Raw genomic sequence first — 19,807 nt, forward strand, 5'->3', positions numbered from 1 at the left:
TCCATAAGCCCCCTCCCTCCCCCTTCTTCTATGAGTGCGTTACCCCACCCATCAACCCACCCCTTCCCGACTCCCCACCCTGACTTTCCCCTACACTGGGAGGTTGAGCCTTGGCAGGACGAAGGGCTTCTCCTCCATTAGTGTCCAACAAGGCCATCCTCTGCTACATATGCAGCTGGAGCCATGGGTCTGTCCATGTGTAGTCTTTGGATGGAGGTTTAGTCCCTGGGAGCTCTGGTTGGTTGGTATTGTTGTTCTTATGGGGTTGCAAATCCCTTCAGCTCCTTCAATCCTTTCTCTAACTCCTCCAATGGGGACCCCATTCTCAGTTCAATGGTTTGCTGCTAGCATCCACCTCTGTATTTGTCATGCTCTGGCAGAGCCTCTTAGGAGACAGCTTTAGCATCAGCAGTGTTGTCTGGGTCTGGTGGCTCTGTGTATATGGGCTGGATCCCCAGGTGGGGCAGTCTCTAGATGGCCATTCCTTCAGTCTCTGCTCCACACGTTGCCTCTGTTTTGCCTCCTATGAATATTTTTTTAGGTTTCTCAGAAAATTGGACATAGTACTATCTGAGGACCAAGCAATACTACTCCTGGGCATATACACAAAAGATGCCCCAACATATAACAAAGACAGGTGCTCCACTATGTTCATAGCAGCCTTATTTATAATAGCCAGAAGCTGGAAAGAACCCAGATGCCCTTCAACAGAGGAATGGATACAGAAAATGTGGTGCATCTTCACAATGGAGTACTACTCAGATATCAAAAACAATGACTTCATGAAATTCATAGGCAAATGGAATGAACTAGAAAATATCAACTGAGTGAGGTAACCCAATCACAAACAAACACACATGGTATGCACTCATTGATAAGCAGATATTAGCCCAAAAGCTAGGAATACCCAAGTGTGAGGAGCTGTCCGAGGAGCTGTCCTCACAGAGATGTGAGGAGCTGTCCGAGGAGCTGTCCTCACATATGTGAGGAGCTGTCCTCACAAACTCCATTACAAGATGGCACCGGCATCCGGCAGAACGCACCTAGTAAAAAGGGCAATACGCAGGCGCCTGGTAACATCCCTACTCAAAGGGACACGTACATTTTGGTACGTCATCTGGCATAATTGGCAGCGACCAGTCAGAGAGTGACACATCCTAGGCGAGGATAGTTTCCTATATAAGGGACGGTTATTCCTCACTCTCCGTCTCCGCATTGTAAGCTTATGCTCTCCCTCTCAAGACGCATTAAAGCTTTTCTGTAGTAGGATCCTGTGTGTGCCGCGTCGTTCCTGCTGGCGAGACGAAGCGCGGGACATCTGGTGCCGAAAACCCGGGAAAGACCTCACCATCGTCAGCACCTTCGGAGATCCCTTGGCGACAAGGAGGATTCAGAACTGCAGGTAGATACGTTCGGAGAGGCAGCCCTCTCTTGGACTTTGGTTTGGGGTTGTCACCGCCTTGGGAAGGATTTGTTGAGGCTATAGTATTTGTCCTGGGAGCCACCCTACTCTTTATGTTCTGTTTTCACCGTTTTTGCTGTTAAAAGGACGATCACAGCAGCTGAAGGCGCGTCTCAGTCTCTCGTATATAAGTGAGCTTCGCGCAGCTCCCTTTTACCTTCGATTTTGACTGTTGAGGAACAAGGACGCGATAAGGCCGACGTAGATAAGCGGCACCGTCCGGGGAGGCGCGTGTAAGACTCCCGTACATAAGAGAGCAGCGTGTCCGTCTCTACCCTTTCACCTCACGCCTTGTCAGACGGACGTAGATAAGCCGCCGGCGTTCCTGGCCCATCATGGGATCCTCACAGTCTGTGGTCACGGCCTTGGAAACAGTGTTAAAGCAGAGGAACATCAAAATTGGAGGAGGAACACTTAAAAACTTTGTGAAGGAGGTGGAGAGGGTGGCGCCTTGGTTTGCCTGTTCAGGCTCGTTTACGATTGCCTCATGGAACAAACTTGGAAAAGACCTTGACAGAAAATTGGCGGAAGAGGATCTGCGCCTAGGGACCAAAGCTATATGGAAGCTGGTTAAGAATTGTTTAAAGGATGAAACGTGTAAGGCAGCAGTAGTAGAAGGACAGGCCATTCTCGAGGTAGTCCGGGAAAGTCTGTCAGAAACCGAACGTAGTGAGAGGTTGGGCGCGCACAAGAAAAAAGACGTCCTAAGAAAGAAAAAGTGCCCTCCCGGTAAGTCCACAGACAAGGGAGCGTTGAAATTTTCAGATTCCAGCACTTCCTCCTCGACACATAAACCAGGAGGGGGAGCCAGCCTATACCCTGTGAAAGAGCTAGAAGCGCTGAACCTCGACAGTTCTGAAAGCTCTGAAAATAAAACCTTAGACTCAGAGGAGGAGGCTGAGCTAGATGAGGAAGCAGCTAAATATGAGGAGGAAAGATATTACCCCGATGAATGTAGGGGAAGTAATAGAAGCCTTCTAGCGCGGCCGCCACCAACGGCGCCTCCTCCATATGAGACACGCTCACGCGCCTTCTCACTAGTCCCCGAGAGGGTGAGAAGAAAGCTGAGTATGACATTTCCTATCTTTGAGACTCCGGAGGGAGGACGGGTCCATGCCCCTGTTGAATATAATCAGATTAAGGAATTAGCGGAATCAGTTAGAAAGTATGGAGTCACGGCCAACTTTACTCTAACACAACTCGACAGGTTGGCCATGACAGCATTGACACCAGCTGATTGGCAGATGATTGCTAAGGCAGCCCTTGCCAGCATGGGCCAATACATGGAATGGAAAGCGCTCTGGTATGAGGCAGCCCAAACACAGGCCAGAGCAAATGCTACGGCCTTAATACCTGAGCAACAAGAATGGACTTTCGAACTCTTAACAGGACAGGGCCGCTTTGCAGCTGATCAGTCTGCTTACCACTGGGGCGCCTATGCTCAGGTCTCCAGCACAGCTATTAGAGCCTGGAAGGCACTGTCCAGGAGAGGAGGGATTGATAATCAACTTACAAAAATCGTTCAGGGACCCCAGGAAAATTTCTCAGATTTTGTAGCTAGAATGACAGAGGCTGCAGGACGAATCTTTGGCGATCCTGAACAAGCAGCACCACTAATAGAACAGCTCGTTTTCGAGCAAGCCACCCAGAAGTGCCGAACAGCCATAGCCCCCCGAAGAAATAAAGGGCTACAGGATTGGCTTAGAGTTTGCAGGGAACTTGGAGGGCCCCTTACTAACTCAGGCCTGGCGGCTGCCATTCTCCAGTTCCAGCGACGCCCCGTTAAAGGGACGGATAAAAGATCATGCTTTCAATGTGGGAAAACAGGCCATCTGAAAAGAGACTGCAGGATGACAAAAAGAGACAGGGGGTCTGCAACCCTCTGTGTCCGATGTGGCAAAGGCTACCATAGGGCTGACCAGTGCCGATCAGTGAGAGACATTAAAGGCAAACTATTCCCTCCTTTGGAGACTCGACCTAATGAGATGTCAAAAAACGGGCTGGTGGGCCCCCGGTCCCAGGGCCCTCAAAGATATGGGAACCGCTTTCACAGGGCCACGACCCCGGCAGAGGAGGTCCCCCAAGAGGCGACACAAAATTGGACCTGCGTGCCGCCTCAGACTTCTTTCTAATGCCCCAGATGGGCATTCAGCCAATTCCTGCTCAGACTGTGGGGCCTCTACCCCCGGGAACCATAGGCCTTGTCCTTGGGAGAGGATCTCTTGCCCTACAAGGACTGATAGTCCATCCAGGCCTTGTTGAAGCTCAGCGCTCTCTTGATATTCAGATTCTTTGTTCAAGTCCCGATGGGGTTTTTTCTATAAGTAAAGGAGATAGAATAGCACAGTTATTACTCCTTCCGTGCTTCCAGGCCACGATACAGGATACCAAGGGACCCATGGGGTCCACTGGTCATGATTTGGCATATTTGGTGGTTCACCTTAACAACCGCCCAAAATTGAGCTTAGAAATTAATGGAAAGAAATTCGAAGGCATACTGGATACTGGGGCTGATAAAAGTATAATTTCCTCAAAATGGTGGCCTCAATCATGGCCTACCACAAAATCTTCTCACTCACTACAAGGATTAGGCTACCAGTCATGCCCTATGATCAGCTCTGCCACTCTAACTTGGACAACTGCCGATGGCCGACAGGGACAATTTATTCCTTATGTACTTCCCCTGCCTGTTAATCTTTGGGGGAGGGATGTTATGCAGACCATGGGACTGACCTTATCTAATGAATACCCCCCACAAGTGGCCCACATGATGTCAAGGATGGGCTATAAGGAAGGGAAAGGCCTAGGGCGATTAGAACAGGGTTGTCTCACGCCCATTGAACCAATCGCCAACCCCCATAAACAAGGCCTGGGTTTTTCCTAGGCGCCATTGGGGCAGCACGACCCATACCATGGAGGACGGAGGACACAGTGTGGGTTCCCCAATGGCCATTAACCTCTGAGAAATTACAGGCAGCTACAGGACTGGTGGATGAACAATTAAGATTGGGACATTTGGAGCCCTCTACCTCTCCTTGGAACACCCCAATTTTTGTAATAAGGAAAAAATCAGGAAAATGGCGACTACTCCATGACTTGAGGGCCATTAACGATCAGATGGAATCCCTTGGACCCATTCAGCGGGGCCTTCCTATACTCTCGGCCCTACAAAAAGATTGGAATTTGGTAATAATAGATATCAAGGATTGTTTTTTCTCTATTCCTCTTTACCCCCCAGATAGGCCCAGGTTTGCTTTTACTGTCCCATCAATTAATCATATTGAACCTGATAAAAGATACCAGTGGAAGGTCCTACCTCAGGGCATGGCCAACAGCCCTACGATGTGTCAGTTATATGTTCAGGAAGCCCTCAAACCAGTCAGGGAGACCTATCCAAATTTACTGTTAATCCATTACATGGATGATATATTGATGTGTCATAAAGACTTAGAATTACTCAAACAAGCCTATTCCTTATTACAAAAAACCCTTAAACAATGGGACTTACATATTGCTACAGAAAAGGTCCAAATTGCTGACACAGGTCATTTTCTAGGATCCATTATTTTCCCTGATAAGATTATACCCCAGAAACTGGAAATCCGTAGAGACCACCTCCATACTCTTAATGACTTTCAGAAGCTCTTGGGAGATATCAACTGGTTGAGACCATTTTTGAAAATCCCTTCCGCGGAATTAAAACCTTTGTTCAAAATATTGGAAGGGGACGGCCACATCACCTCCCCTCGTGTGCTAACTCCCGCTGCAACCAAGGCCTTACTAAAAGTAGAAGATGCCATAAAACAGGCCCAATTGCAACGCATTGATTGGTCTCTACCTTTTTCACTCTGTGTACTAGATACCAAGGATTTACCCACTGCCGTTTTATGGCAACAAGGTCCACTGTTATGGATCCATCCACATGCTTCCCCTGTGAAGATTATTGATTGGTATCCAGCCGCAGTAGCACATCTGGCTATTAAGGGCCTAAAAGCTGCCATCTGTCATTTTGGGACTCCACCCCAATCCTTGATTATCCCATATACACCCTACCAGGTCCAAACTCTAGCCGCTACCTCTGATGATTGGGCAGTGCTGCTCACATCCTTTACAGGGAAGATAGATAATCATTATCCTAAACACCCCCTATTGTGTTTTGCAAGATCACAACCTATTGTTTTCCCTCGCATCACATCCCACAGACCATTAAAGGAGGGGATAACGGTGTATACGGATGGGTCAAAAACAGGGGTGGGAGCATATGTGGTAAACTCCCAAGTATTCTCACGACAATATTTTGAAACCTCACCCCAAGTGGTAGAATGCCTAGTGGTCATGGAGGTCATTGAAAAATTCCAGGTTCCTCTAAATATTGTTTCAGATTCCTCCTATGTGGTTAATGCTGTTAGTATTCTTGAAACCGCTGGTATAATTAAAACCACTAGTAAGGTGGCAGATATTTTCCGAAAAATCCAAATTATCCTATTAAATAGAAGATTCCCTGTATACATTACTCATATACGGGCCCATTCTGGACTCCCTGGCCCAACGAGTTCAGAGAATGATTTGGCTGACAAAGCCACAAAAATGATAGCTGTGGCCCTGGCCTCTCCTTTAGAGGCCGCTAAAGCCTTTCATGGCAATTTCCATGTCACCTCAGAAACTTTACGCCGCCTCTTCTCTATAACTAGAAAAGAGGCACGTGATATAGTCACCCAATGCCAACAGTGCTGCCAGTTCCTCCCAGTTCCTCACATCGGGGTCAACCCGAGAGGAATACAGCCATTGCAAATCTGGCAAATGGATGTTACTCATAATTCTACTTTTGGAAAATTACAGTATGTGCATGTATCTATAGACACATGTTCTGGCATTCTACATGCCACCCCACTTACAGGAGAAAAAACAACACATGTCATTCAGCACTGCCTTGAAGCATGGAGTGCTTGGGGAAAGCCAAAATGTGTAAAAACTGACAATGGCCCTGCCTACACATCTCAAAAATTCCGTCAGTTTTGTGCTCAGATGCAGGTTACCCACCTGACGGGCCTGCCCTACAACCCTCAAGGACAGGGAATCATAGAGCGTGCTCATCGGACGCTCAAATCATATTTAATAAAACAAAGAAGGGGAATTATGATAGAACTCCCCCCAACACCCCGAGTGGCCACTGCTTTGGCCCTTTTTACCTTAAATTTTTTAAATCTTGATGAAACTGGACAAACAGCGGCTGAGCGACATTGCTCAGAGCCCAAGAGGACAAAAGAATTAGTCAAATGGAAGGATGTATTAACAAATGAATGAAAAGGCCCGGATCCTGTTTTAATAAGATCCAGGGGAGCTGTCTGTGTTTTTCCACAGGACAATGAAAATCCCATATGGATCCCAGGACGACTTACTCGGAGCATCACAGCAAGTGATCAAGAAGGGACTGGGACTCTTGGACCTCCTCACTCTTCTTCCATGGATGCCAGCAACGGTGCAGGGCGAGCTACGATGGGGAATAATGTCAACCTTTCCACTCCCGATGCCGGTGATGTACCACTAACAGGGATTTAGGGTTGGCCTATTTACCTAAGGATCCACAGGTTGAATGACTAAAAGAAAATAGGACTATTCCCCTTAAGGGCAGCCTTTGTTTTGGCATATTCAACAAAACATCTTTTGATCTCCCTTGCATTATGTTATATAATCAATCTTCTGCTTGGTTAAGGGAGGCCACATGGGGAACTGGTGAGGAGGACATTGTGGCTAACGCCACAGTTCTCTATGGTGGTGGCCTTACATTGGGTTAATGGTAGCTGCACTGATCTTACGCCCATGGCGATGCTACTTGGAGGAAAGGGCGAAAAGGGACGGTTGTCATTTTCCTGGACGGGGAACATCAAACCTGCTGCCTCTGTCTGGACAGCTACTCATATAAAATATCGCAGTAGTTACCCGCATGCCTCGCTTTATCCCGATCCCTGTTGATGCCCCGGGGACCATGACCTTATTTAGAGGAAAAAGAGATTTTGGTACTTCTGCAATTATTGCTGGCATTATTGCTACGACAGCAGTCGCTGCCTCGGTTACTGCCTCGGCATTGGCCTTGTTAAATTCAGTACAGAGAACCCAAACTATCAATGATTTATCGGCCACCATCTCTGTGGCTCGGGACAGACAGGCCTCGGCCAATACTCAGATATAGGGAGGCCTTATGCTTGTCAACCAACGTATAGATCTGGTCCGAGAGCAATTAGACATTCTATGGCAACTGGCCCAGCTTGGCTGTGAGCAAAAACACCCAGGCCTTTGTGTCACCTCCATATAATATGACAAATTTACCCGAGCTGCTAATCTGTCTAAGAGTCTTTCACAGCATCTGTTACAGAATTGGACCTCGGAGTTTGAACAGACACTTCAGGAGCTGAGAGCGACCATCATTCAAGTAAATTCTACCCGACTGGACCTGTCTTTGACGGAGGGATTGTCGTCCTGGATCACCTCAGCAGTCTCTTATTTCAAGGAATGGGTGGGAGTGGGACTTTTTGGAGTGATCCTCTGCTGTGGATTAGTGTTACTCCTCTGGTTGCTTTGCAAATTGAGATCTCAAACAAGAAATGACAAAGTAGTGATCGCCCAGGCGCTTGTAGCCCTTGAACAAGGAGCGTCAGCCGATATCTGGTTGACCATGCTCAAGCAACAGGTCGCCGGCTGGACAGCTCTTGCACTCCTAGAACCTCGGTTCATTGCACAGGATTAGAGTGTCCGGCTTGAGCAGCCCATGAGGGGTGACGAGCTTAGCATCGCACAGGGAAGTTCTACCAAATATGCTCCCTGGAAGGCATGTCATATTACATGAGGGTTTCTGCCTCAGTTTTCCCTCCCTCGAAAAATGGCAGTGCGACGGGTCTGGAGTGCCCTGGGTCCCAACAACAGCCTAAGGGTATCTCTCTTGTACAGGTTCGCCAACTTTGTACGAGGATATGACCTCTGTCTTCACCCTCCTATATCTGGGTGTCCTGTTTGCTTAAAAAAACAGAAAAGGGGGAGATGTGAGGAGCTGTCCGAGGAGCTGTCCTCACAGAGATGTGAGGAGCTGTCCGAGGAGCTGTCCTCACATATGTGAGGAGCTGTCCTCACAAACTCCATTACAAGATGGCACCGGCATCCGGCAGAACGCACCTAGTAAAAAGGGCAATACGCAGGCGCCTGGTAACGTCCCTACTCAAAGGAACACGTACGTTTTGGTACGTCATCTGGCATAATTGGCAGCGACCAGTCAGAGAGTGACACGTCCTAGGCGAGGATAGTTTCCTATATAAGGGACGGTTATTCCTCACTCTCCGTCTCCGCATTGTAAGCTTATGCTCTCCCTCTCAAGACGCATTAAAGCTTTTCTGTAGTAGGATCCTGTGTGTGCCGCGTCGTTCCTGCTGGCGAGACGAAGCGCGGGACACCCAAGATACAATTCACAAACCACATGAAGCTCAAGAAGAAGGAAGACCAAAGTGTGGATGCTTCAGATCTTCTTAGAAGGGGGAAGAAAAATACTCACAGGAGGAAATATGGAGACAAAGTGTGGAGCAGAGACTAAAAGGCCATCCAGAGACTGCCCCACATGGGGATGCATCCCATATACAAACACCAAACCCAGACAATATTGTGGACATCAAGAAGTTCATGCTGACAGGAGCCTGATATCGCTGACTGCTGAGAGGCTCTGCCACAGCCTTACAATACAGAGGTGGATGCTTGCAGCCAACCACTGGACTGAGAACAGGATCCCCAATGGAGGAGTTAGGGAAAGGACTGAAGGAGCTGAAGGGGTTTGTAACCCCATAAGAAGAACACAGTATCAACCAACCAGACCCCCAGAGCTCCCAGTGACTAAACCACCATCCCAAGAGAACACAGGGATGGACCTATGGCTCCAGCCCCATATGTAGCAGAGGTTGGCCTTGTTGGGGATCAGTGGGAGGAGAGGCCCTTGTTTCTGTGAAGGTTTGATGCCCCAGTGTAGGGGAAAGTCAGGGTGGGGAGGTGGGAGGGAACGACTGGGAGGGTGAGGGAGCACCCTCATAGAAGCAGGGGGGAGGGTGGGATCACGGATTTCTGGAGGTGAAACCGGGAAATGGGATAACATTTGAAATGTAAATATAAAATGAAATTACAAAATAAAAAATTAAAAATTAAAAAAACAAATAAGAAAAATATTCTAGGACTTCTTCACTCTAGGAACTTTTAACTGTCACAATGATGAAATTAGGAAAATGGCTAAAGGAACCTATCATGAAATATTTATATTTGAGATACAGTGCCAAAAAAGAAATCCAAATGTAATGAGAGTAGTGTTGGTAAATATATGGCTATGAAATGAAAAATATTATTCTAATATTATTTTAATAATATTATGTCTAATATTGATATTAGACATAATATTTGGAAGATTTCCACTGAATTTATAATTTAAAATCCTCTAATATTCAGTCCCACATCACATTATAAAGTGAATCTGTTTTTTTTGTTAGAGCAAGATACTATAGCATATAGCAAATAATTTTATTAACAGGTTTGAATGAACAGATAGTTTTATATAGTTTGTTTAATAGTACATAATATTTTCAAGATTTAGAGGTATGTGATCATTTTTTCACCAAAAATGTTGTGTAGGGCTACTTTTACATCTGAATTTCTAAAGCTATAAATCACAGGATTCAGGCTGGGGGGTAACAGAGAGTAGAACACTGACATAAAGACGTTCAGTGATGATGGGGATTTTGCTGTTGAGCCTAAATATGCAACAAATCCAGAAGAGAGAAATAAGGTCACTACAGTAAGATGGGGTACACAGGTAGAGAAGGTTTTAAACCTTCCTTGTGTAGAAGGGATTCTTAGGATAATAGTGAAAATGTGAACATAGGAAATAACCATCAATATAAAACACACGAAGGCGAAACAACAGCTAGTAATAATAAACACATATTCTAGAATTTCGTCTCCAAAACAAGCAAGTCTAAGAAGTGATGGGATATCACAGAAGAATTGATACACTACATTTGGACCACAAAAACGGACAGAGAATGTTCCTGTGGCATGGACAGACCCATAGACACACCCGCTGAGCCATGCTGCTGCCACCATCTGAACACAGGCATCCTTACTCATTATGGCCTCATAGTGCAGAGGGAAGCAAATGGCAGCATAGCGGTCATAGGACATCACTAAGAGCAGGGCGAATTCACTGCCTGCCAAAAATATAACACAGAAAACTTGTAAAACACATCCCAGGAAGGTGATGGAATGGGTGTTAGTCGCAGAGTTCATGATGGATTTGGGAACAGTGACAGAAATATAACAGATGTCAATCAGGGACAAATTCTTCAGAAAGAAATACAGAGGGGACTGGAGATGCTTGTCTACAGTAGTAACAGTGATAATGAGGAGGTTCCCCACTAGTGCTGCCAGGTAGAGCAAGAAGAAAAGTGTGGCACACAATGTCTGCAGCACCTGTTCATCTGGGTATCCCATGAGCAAGAATTCCATGTATTCTGTTGTGTTGGCTACTGTGTCAGCCATTGTGGTTCTTGTCTGGGGAGATACAAGGGAAACTCTTACTGCTTCACTTACATACATCTCCCTCTTCTAATTTTGTGAGTTTCTCAAATTTTAAGTAATTATTGATTTGTTTTATTCAATTCACACTGATGTTTTTGCAATGTGATATCATAGGGTGAATGACATCTTGCAAACTGGAAAGTTATAATGTACAGTAAGTTTTATAAAAAGGTATTAAAAACAGTTACCAAATGTGTGATGATGTTATCAAATGATATCGTGAACTTTATATAGTAAATAGAAATAAATAACCCAATTAGGTTATAAAAAAGGAATTTATTGACTTTAATAAAATATTTAAAGTAATAGAATTTTTAGCAATAAAAAGTTTGATATCAATTATACTTACAAATCTGCTTTACTCCCCAGAAGAATGTTTTGTAAGATGAGAGGGCATGTGGAAAAATTCAGCTACTTCCTTCCTTATTTCTCTCTACTGTGTTATAGTACAGCTATGCAAGAAAACATACGTGAGCAGAGGAAAAGATAAATGTAAATGTGGGATAATAACAGGGAGAGGGTACCAGGGAAAACGTGACCAAACAAAAATGATACACATCTAGGGATGTATCATTAAGTCATTACTTTTCTAAAACAACAGAAGTGCATTTAATTGTTATCCCAGCATGTTAGGTATGCTAACACAGTTTTTCAACAAATAATGCTTATAAATTTTTAAATTTGGTAAAAGTAAAAAATTACATATCAAAAAATTAAAAAGATCCATAATTAAAAACAAGAAGGTAGATATACAAAGGCAATAATGACAAGATGGATTGTATAAATAAATAAATCAACCAGAAAAATTGAGTTCATTACTTGTAAGCACCCTGTTAATTATCATGGAAAATAATGACGAGAGTAGTGGGATAATGTATATATCATACATTATCCCAATAAATCAATAAAGAAAATTCCTCATCTAGAATCTATGTACATCAATTAGTTCCTTAAAGTTAAGGCTATCTTAACATTGCTTCAGATGAGTAAAAGTTGACGATATTTATGAGGAGCTATGATAGTCATTACTGATTGTCAGCAGGATCACCCATGCTCACTCAGTAGCATACCCGTGAGGCGTTTTCTACATTTGCTTAATTGAAATGTGAAGACCCACCCTAAGATGAGGAAAGGTTCCCGACTGTGTAAAAAGAAAGTTACCTGAATATCAACATTCATCACCTTATCCTTCCTGCCTGCAGATACAATGTAACTAATTCCTTCCTCAAGCTCCTGCTACCATCACTCCCTTGGGACAAAAACTTTGAATTAGGAATCAAAAATAAAGATTTTTTATCTTTTGCATTCCAAAAGATGAAAAATAAAAGTAAAGATTAATGATAAAAATATTTTTGGGAATTTAAAGATCAAGACAATTCTTTTCTAATTCTAGAGACATCACATTCTTCAAACATTGAAAGATTAAAAATGGAATATTAAAGGTTATACATAAAAATGAAGGCAACAGGCATGCTACATATTGGGGCAAATATAAAGACTCTTTGCTTTGCTATTTCATTTCCTTACAAACCTAATTTTGTTATAAAACTTATTGAAACTATTCTAGATTGATATATAAGAAAATCAAAATGTACAATTTAAAAAATATCAATGAATATTACTATAATGAAATATGTTTTTATATTATGTAAAATTACATGTCATTGAACATTGCCTGTGATATGTTAAAGTTATATTGCAAATCATGAAATCATCAGATCAAATTGAAGTTGGTAAGGAAAATGTGTGGATATAATGAAATATGAATACTTAAAAAAAAGAAAGATAGAATAGGGAATAGGGACTATTAAAGGACACGTTGTTCAAACAGAAAACAAATGAAGAATTTTAGATATGAGTTCAAACATGAATACTTACATCAAAATAAATGCACTGCATAACACTTATTGGTGCACAAACTGCATTTTAACATTTTAACCTTCTATTTATCCTTTGATGAACAATTGAGATATATATGCCTGTGTCATACTGATTTAAGATTTTATGGTGTTTGTGTAAAAATTCCATTACCATACACATGTATAAATTCATGCATCAAATTTAAAAATCTCTATACGTAAGGAAAAATACTGTATATCTTTAGAAATATGTAGACTGTAAGACAATTGGTAAAGTAGAGATAACAATACTCGAGATTCAAAGTTAGAAAGAATGGAAAGATTTGGTCTAAGTATACAAAGCTAGAGTTGAACAGGCAGAAGAAATATGTTCTGGCATTTCTGGATACGCTGATTAGCCTTATCCAATATTTCCATACTAAATACAAATATTACAAAAATACTATGTACTTTGATTACATATGACTATGGTAATATAAAACATTTAAATATAAAATGAATAAATAGACACAAATAATAATGTAATTATACACTTCAACAAAAAGATTAAAATCACTAAACTTTATAAAATACCTAATTAAGTGCTATCACAGATAGCACAAATGGATGTAAGCAGAAAACTGATATAACCATAATAATGTAACATAAATATCATAAAACATGGAAACAAAGAGAAAGAGAAAATAATTTATACCTAAATTCAAAAGCATCTGAAGTTTATAATAACGAATTCAATGTTGAAGCAAAATTTGAAACAAAACACCCAAACCTGGAGTCAGAAATATATCTACAAATACAATTAGAAAATGCATAGTTTTCTTTATCAGTGATTGATAGAAAAAATAAATAAATGTATTAGAAGGCTTAAAATATTATAAAACAAGTTTACAAGTTATGCATATAGACCAACACATTTATTTCTTTTGGTGTTTATATGGATCGCTAATGACTATGAACAAATTAACAAACCATAAAAAATTACTTTAAAAACCTCAAACCATACAATCAGATTTTAATTAAATTAAGAATCAGTATCACTACATGCAAATTCTGAGATAGTAAATTTAAGGATTTTTATCTAAGACAGTCATAGATAATTTGAACTAAATTATATGGAAATAAACAGAGGTGATTTTGTGTGATCTCTGTAAGCAAAACATTATTACATGTAGTTTTTTTCCATATTTTTATATTACATTAGTTTATATGTCAAAATTTAGTTACCTAGTCTTAATTCTAAATATGCATTAAAAAAGGCTACATTAACTCATAAAAGTCTATAAAAATTATAAAGAATTAATACTAGTTCTTAAAAATGAGAATAGCAACAGAAACGATGCATGTATACTACCTAGACTGTTGAACAAATTAGCAGTGAGAATGTTTTAAGTAGACTCATTTTTAAATAAATATTCACTCAAGTTAAAATAATGACAATAGTGCAAAATAATAATATAAGTGCAGTGAATTAGTTTCAATCAAACCACAATAATCAAAATAAAAAAGAAATAGGAATTATAACTGTTTATTAAATAGGAATTTTTAATGTTCATAAAAGAACAAGTAAATTCTACACTAGAAAATATTTATTTTTTTCTTTTATTGGATTTTTTTAATTTACATTTCAAATGTTATTCCCTTTCCTGGTTTCCTCTTCCTCCTCCCCCTCCCCTTCTTCTATAGGGTGTTCCCCTCCCCACCCACCCGCCCCTGAACATATTTATTTTTAACTCAGAAAATAAGTGATATCATCTCAAAAATTTATGATTATCAAATATTTGCATAAATGTTAGAACAAATAAAACCTACACATTAGTGAGAAGATTAGATAATCCTAGCAGTTTTCTAAACCACCTTGAGACTGATGTGCCATGAGAACATCTGGACTACGACGGTAGAGATTCAGAGAACGGGCAACGCCAGGGAATACCGGACTTTAGATTTGTAATAAACAAGACAGCTAACACGGAGCACTGTAGATGTGGCAGGGGACAAAGTTCCTCACAGTTGTGCTGTAAGGAAACAGAAACTCTGGGTTTCATTAGTGGGCAGGGACAGAAGGCCCCTCGGCAGTCAGCTGTCCTGAGGAGCTCTACTGCCTCAGGTCTTTGATGTTGGTGATCAGAAACCCCTGCATTTGAGATCTTCTGTTTCTCACGGTCCTTCCCTTACAACAGCTAAGAGTGCAGCCACCTTAGTACCCGAGACAGCCCTGAAAACAAACTGCAACTTGAATATATGCTTAAGATCACACGTCTGTCTGATTGAAAAAGTATTGCTGGGTGTCTGAGAGTTTAGTATATGAGGCAGATGTAGATGTAAGAAATATTTTATATACACAATGCGCGATCACTCTAATTAAAAACCATCATAATGACCATAGACTTCTTATTTAATAAAGAATATGATGTTGCTGACTATCTTGGATGAGCTTTGCCCCATTTCTCAAGCTTTCCCAGTTGCTTGGAAGAGATGAATTAACACCAGTTCCAGATGCTACAGCAGAACCTTCATGAATCCCAGATTTCAAGGATGGCACACGTGAAGGTTGGGAACTGGCTTTTGCAATTCGAAATGTAGTCCATCAAGGCAATTTTTATCTGATGTTTGTATCAAGTTGGCCTTTCTCAAAGATACTGCTTGAAGCAGAAAAAGTTAATGACATGGGAAGAAAACGTTTTGGCTCTTGGTGCTGAATGAGCAGCGTGATCAGAAGACGCAGGACTGTGAATGGACTTGGACGGAAAGGGGCATTAAACAAGAGTTATTAACAAACCTGTGCAGCCTGAAGAAGTTACAGTGCATCTTTATTGTCTTCTCATTTTTTTTTTGGAAAATATTGTTTGGGGAATTCAAAACTCGTGTTTGGTGTCTCAAATAATCCTCTTCTTAAAGGATCTGTTTTTCTACTGTTTCTTCCAGAGGCCTATATATATATTTTTTCAGAGCTGAGGACCGAACCCAGGCCTTGCGCTTGCTAGGCAAGCGCTCTACCACTGAGCTAAATCCTCAACCCCCAGAGGCCTATATTTTAAAGTTATTATACAGCATAAATACACATTAAAAACTCAAGGCATGAGATATAATTGTCTCTCATAGTAGAATACTTGATTAATAAGTTTATAAATCTGGGATCAATCCTCAGCACTGCCAAAACCAAATATTAATGAATGAATAAATAAATAACCAACATGGAGTAAAAATGTGTGAATGAAATGTTCTACTCCAGTTTTCTTTGTTAAGTGAAGAGTTTGGGCTTTATGGTTGCTAAGAAACTTGTTCTTTTAATAAAGACTTACTGTTCAATGATCATAATAATTGATCGGATTTCACGTTGATACAATAGACTGTACTGAGTGATTTAGATGATTTGCTCAGTCTTATTTAAACCCCAGATTACTTCAGATTAGTACCGCCATCACTGGCATAGCAGACTTTTAAGAATAGATTTAAAAACCTAAGATTATTCACCTTCACTCCACGAGCATTGGAAAAGATGCATCAGTTATCTGTATTGGTTCTCGGATATCTCTACTATTCTGTATGCAAGATAGGTAATGGTTTATCATTTTTAAAAAATTTTTGTAGGTAAGTGTATTTAATGACTCTTCATTTTAAATGTGATCAAACGTGGCTCTGTGATCATATTCAAGAGTGAAAATAACTGTGTTTTGAAACTTACCAACTGAACACTCATTCCTAGAGATAACTGGATTACACATCATGATGAGAAACAAAGGTTTTGAGCTCTGCCAATGTGGTTTCCACACATATCCTGGCAAAGTTTGGGAGGAAGGTAGGTGTCTTGAAGGATTCTAGCATAAGGAAATGATGTTTTTCCAGGTAAAATACTAATTACTCTTATTTGATCTAAGTTAATGCAAACACATCAAAGGAAACTTAGATTTTTGTGTAAATCTGCTCTCTGACAAATACGTGAAATCCCATAAATCAGACTCACCTGGTATAACTCAAAATGCAGGGTTTAATTTTTTTCCTTAGGCGCTCTTCTACCAGTCAATGTGTTGGGAAGGACTTAGGTGAATTTTGTCTTATCTAAAAGGCTTGCCTTTTTTAATGAGGTGGGAATGATATTCAACTGTTTATACTTCATCCCCTGGGGAAAATCATAGATTGAAGGAGAAACATAATTGTTGTAGGAGAGACACACTGTTGTGATTTTTGTGGAGCCTTATTCACCCAGGACATTATAATCTACTCATGCTCTGGCTTTTCCCATGGCGTGACACTGAAAGTTCTACTTGGCCTCCCAACACACCAGACAGTGCCCAGTACACCTGGCCTACTGTCCTACTGAAGGCAGACCCAACAGGATTATACTAGAATTCTCAACAGAGACTCTAAAAGCCACAAGATTCTGGACAGACGCCATTCAGACCCCCAAGAGAACACAAATGTCAGTCCAAGATACTATTCCCAGCAAAATTCTCAACCATCATAGACTGAGAAACCAAGATATTCCATGACAAAACCAAGTTTAAACAATTTCTTTCTACTAATACAGCCCTACAGAGGATCCCAGAAGGAAATCTCCAGAAAAAGGATGTTAACGGCACCCAAGAAAACACAATAAATTAAATATTTCACAACAAACCCAAAAGGAGAGAATCATACACACACAATACCACCTTCAGCAACAAAAATAACAGGAACTAACACTCATCTGTCTTTAATATCGCTTAGCATCAATGGACTTAATTCCCCAATTAAAAAACACAGACTGGATACTTAAACAGGACCCAGCATTTTGTTGTATACAGGAAACACACATCAGTGACAAAGACAGATACTATCTCAGACTAAAAGGCAGGAAAAAGTTTGCCATTCTATTATTCAATAAAATAGACATTCAACCAAAACTTATCAAACAAGATGAGGAAGGACATTTCATATTCATCAAAGGAAAAATCCACCAAGAAAAAGTCTCAGTTCTGAACATCTATGCCCTAAATACAAGGATACCTACATTCGTAAAAGAAACTTCACTAAAGCTTAGAACACACACTGAACCTCATACAATAATAGTGGGAGACTTCAACACCCCATTCTCACTAATGGACAGGTCATTGAAACAGAAACTAAACAGAGACAGTGAAACTAACAAACGTGGATTTAGCAGATAACTACAGAACGTTCCACCACAAAACAAGACAATATAACTTCTTTTCAGCATCTCTTGGTACTTTTTCCAAAATTGACCATATAATTGGACACAAAACAAGGCTCAGTACATACAAGAAGATAGAAGTAAATCCATGCATTCTGTCAAATCACCACAGACTAAGATTAGACTTCAATAACAACAAGAACAACAGAAAGCCCACACACTCATGGAACCTGAACAACTCCCTGCTCAATGACAACTTGATCAGGGAAGAAATAAAAAAGGAAATCAAAGACTTCATAGAGTTCAATGAAAATGAAGACACAGCATACCCAAATTTATAGGACACAATGAAAGTAATGTTAAGAGGAAAATTTATGAAGTGCCTTCATAAAGAGATTGGAGAGATACAATATCAATAACGTAACAGCACACCTGAAATCTCTAGAACCGAAAGAAGTGAATACACTCAAGAGGAGTAGATGACAGGAAACAGTAAAACTCGGGGCTGAAATCAAACAGTTAGAAACAAAGAAAACAATACAAAGAATCAACAAAACAACAAGATAGATAAACCCTTAGCCAAACTAACTGAAGAACACAGAAAATGTATCCTAATTTTTAAAATAAATGAGAAGTAAAAAGGAGACATAAAAACAGAGGCTGGGGAAATTTAAAAAAATCATCAGAACCTACTACAAAGCCTATACTCTACAAAACTGGAAGATCTGGGTGAAATCTAGACAGTTACCATGTACCAAAGTTAAATCAAGATCTGTTGAACTATTTAAAGAGTTCCTTAAACCATAAGAACATAGAAATAGTCATTGAAAACCTCCCAACAAATAAAAGCACAGGGCCAGGTGGTTTTAGTACACAGAAATCTATCAGATCTTCAAAGAAGACCTAATACCAATATTTCTCAATTTATTCCATAAAATAAAACAGGAGAAACACTACCTGATTCATTCTATGAAGCCAGTTATGCTGATACTTAAGCCACACAAAGACCCAACAAAGACAGAGAACTTCAGACCAATTTTGCTCATGAATATCAATGTAAAAATATACAATAAAATTCTTGCAAACCAAAATCAAGAACACAGCAAAGCTATCATTCACTACAATCGAGTAGGCTCATTCCAGAGATGCAGGGATGATACAATATATGAAAATCCAACAAGGTAATATCTTATAAAACCAAGCTCAAGGGAAAAAAACCACACGATCATCTCATTAGATGCTGAAAAAGCCACTGACAAAATACAACACCCCTTCATGTTAAAAATCTTAGAGAGATGAGGAATTTATGGGACAAAACTAAACACAAAGAAAACCAATATATAGCAAATGAACAGCCAACATCAAATTAAATGGAGACAAACTAGAGGCAATCCCACTAAAAGACACAAGGCTGCCCACTTTCTCCCTATTTAATCAACATAGTACTTGAATTTCTAGCTAGAGCAATTAGACAACAAAAGGATATCAAGGGGACACAAATTGGAAAGGAAAAAGTCAAACTATCACTATTTGCAGATGATATGATGATATACATAAGTGACCCCCGAAATTCCACCAGAGAACCCCAACAGCTGGTAGAGAACTTCAGCAATGTGGTGGGGTAAAAAATTAAGTCAAACAAGTAAGTAGTCATCCTTTATACAAATGATAAACAGGCTGAGAAAGAATTTAGGAAAAAACACCCTTCCCAATAGCCACAAATAGTATAAAATATCTTGGTGTAACTATTACCAAGTA

The 19,807-nt window shown here is 40.7% G+C and overlaps 2 protein-coding genes across 2 annotated transcripts; one reads left to right on the forward strand and one right to left on the reverse strand.

Annotated features, from left to right (window-relative positions):
• Positions 1-1,502: 1,502 nt before the first annotated feature.
• LOC147999915 (igE-binding protein-like) lies at positions 1,503-3,646 on the forward strand. Its single transcript, XM_087591938.1, has one exon. It carries the CDS (start codon positions 1,798-1,800, stop codon positions 3,592-3,594), a length of 1,797 nt encoding a protein of 598 aa, XP_087448064.1. The 5' UTR covers positions 1,503-1,797; the 3' UTR covers positions 3,595-3,646.
• Positions 3,647-10,075: 6,429 nt separating this feature from the next.
• Positions 10,076-11,023, reverse strand: Or14p1 (olfactory receptor family 14 subfamily P member 1). The gene has a single exon (NM_001000104.1). It carries the CDS (start codon positions 11,021-11,023, stop codon positions 10,076-10,078), a length of 948 nt encoding a protein of 315 aa, NP_001000104.1.
• Positions 11,024-19,807: the final 8,784 nt, after the last annotated feature.

This window comes from Rattus norvegicus, chromosome 17 (genome assembly GCF_021556685.1).
Source record: "Rattus norvegicus strain SHRSP/BbbUtx chromosome 17, alternate assembly SHRSP_T2T, whole genome shotgun sequence".
Lineage (NCBI taxonomy): Eukaryota > Metazoa > Chordata > Mammalia > Rodentia > Muridae > Rattus > Rattus norvegicus.

Bases quoted from the DNA above. Each gene is read 5' to 3' on its own strand.
- Or14p1 (NM_001000104.1), bottom strand. From the start codon at position 11,023: ATGGCTGACACAGTAGCCAACACAACAGAATACATGGAATTCTTGCTC.
- LOC147999915 (XM_087591938.1), top strand. From the start codon at position 1,798: ATGGGATCCTCACAGTCTGTGGTCACGGCCTTGGAAACAGTGTTAAAG.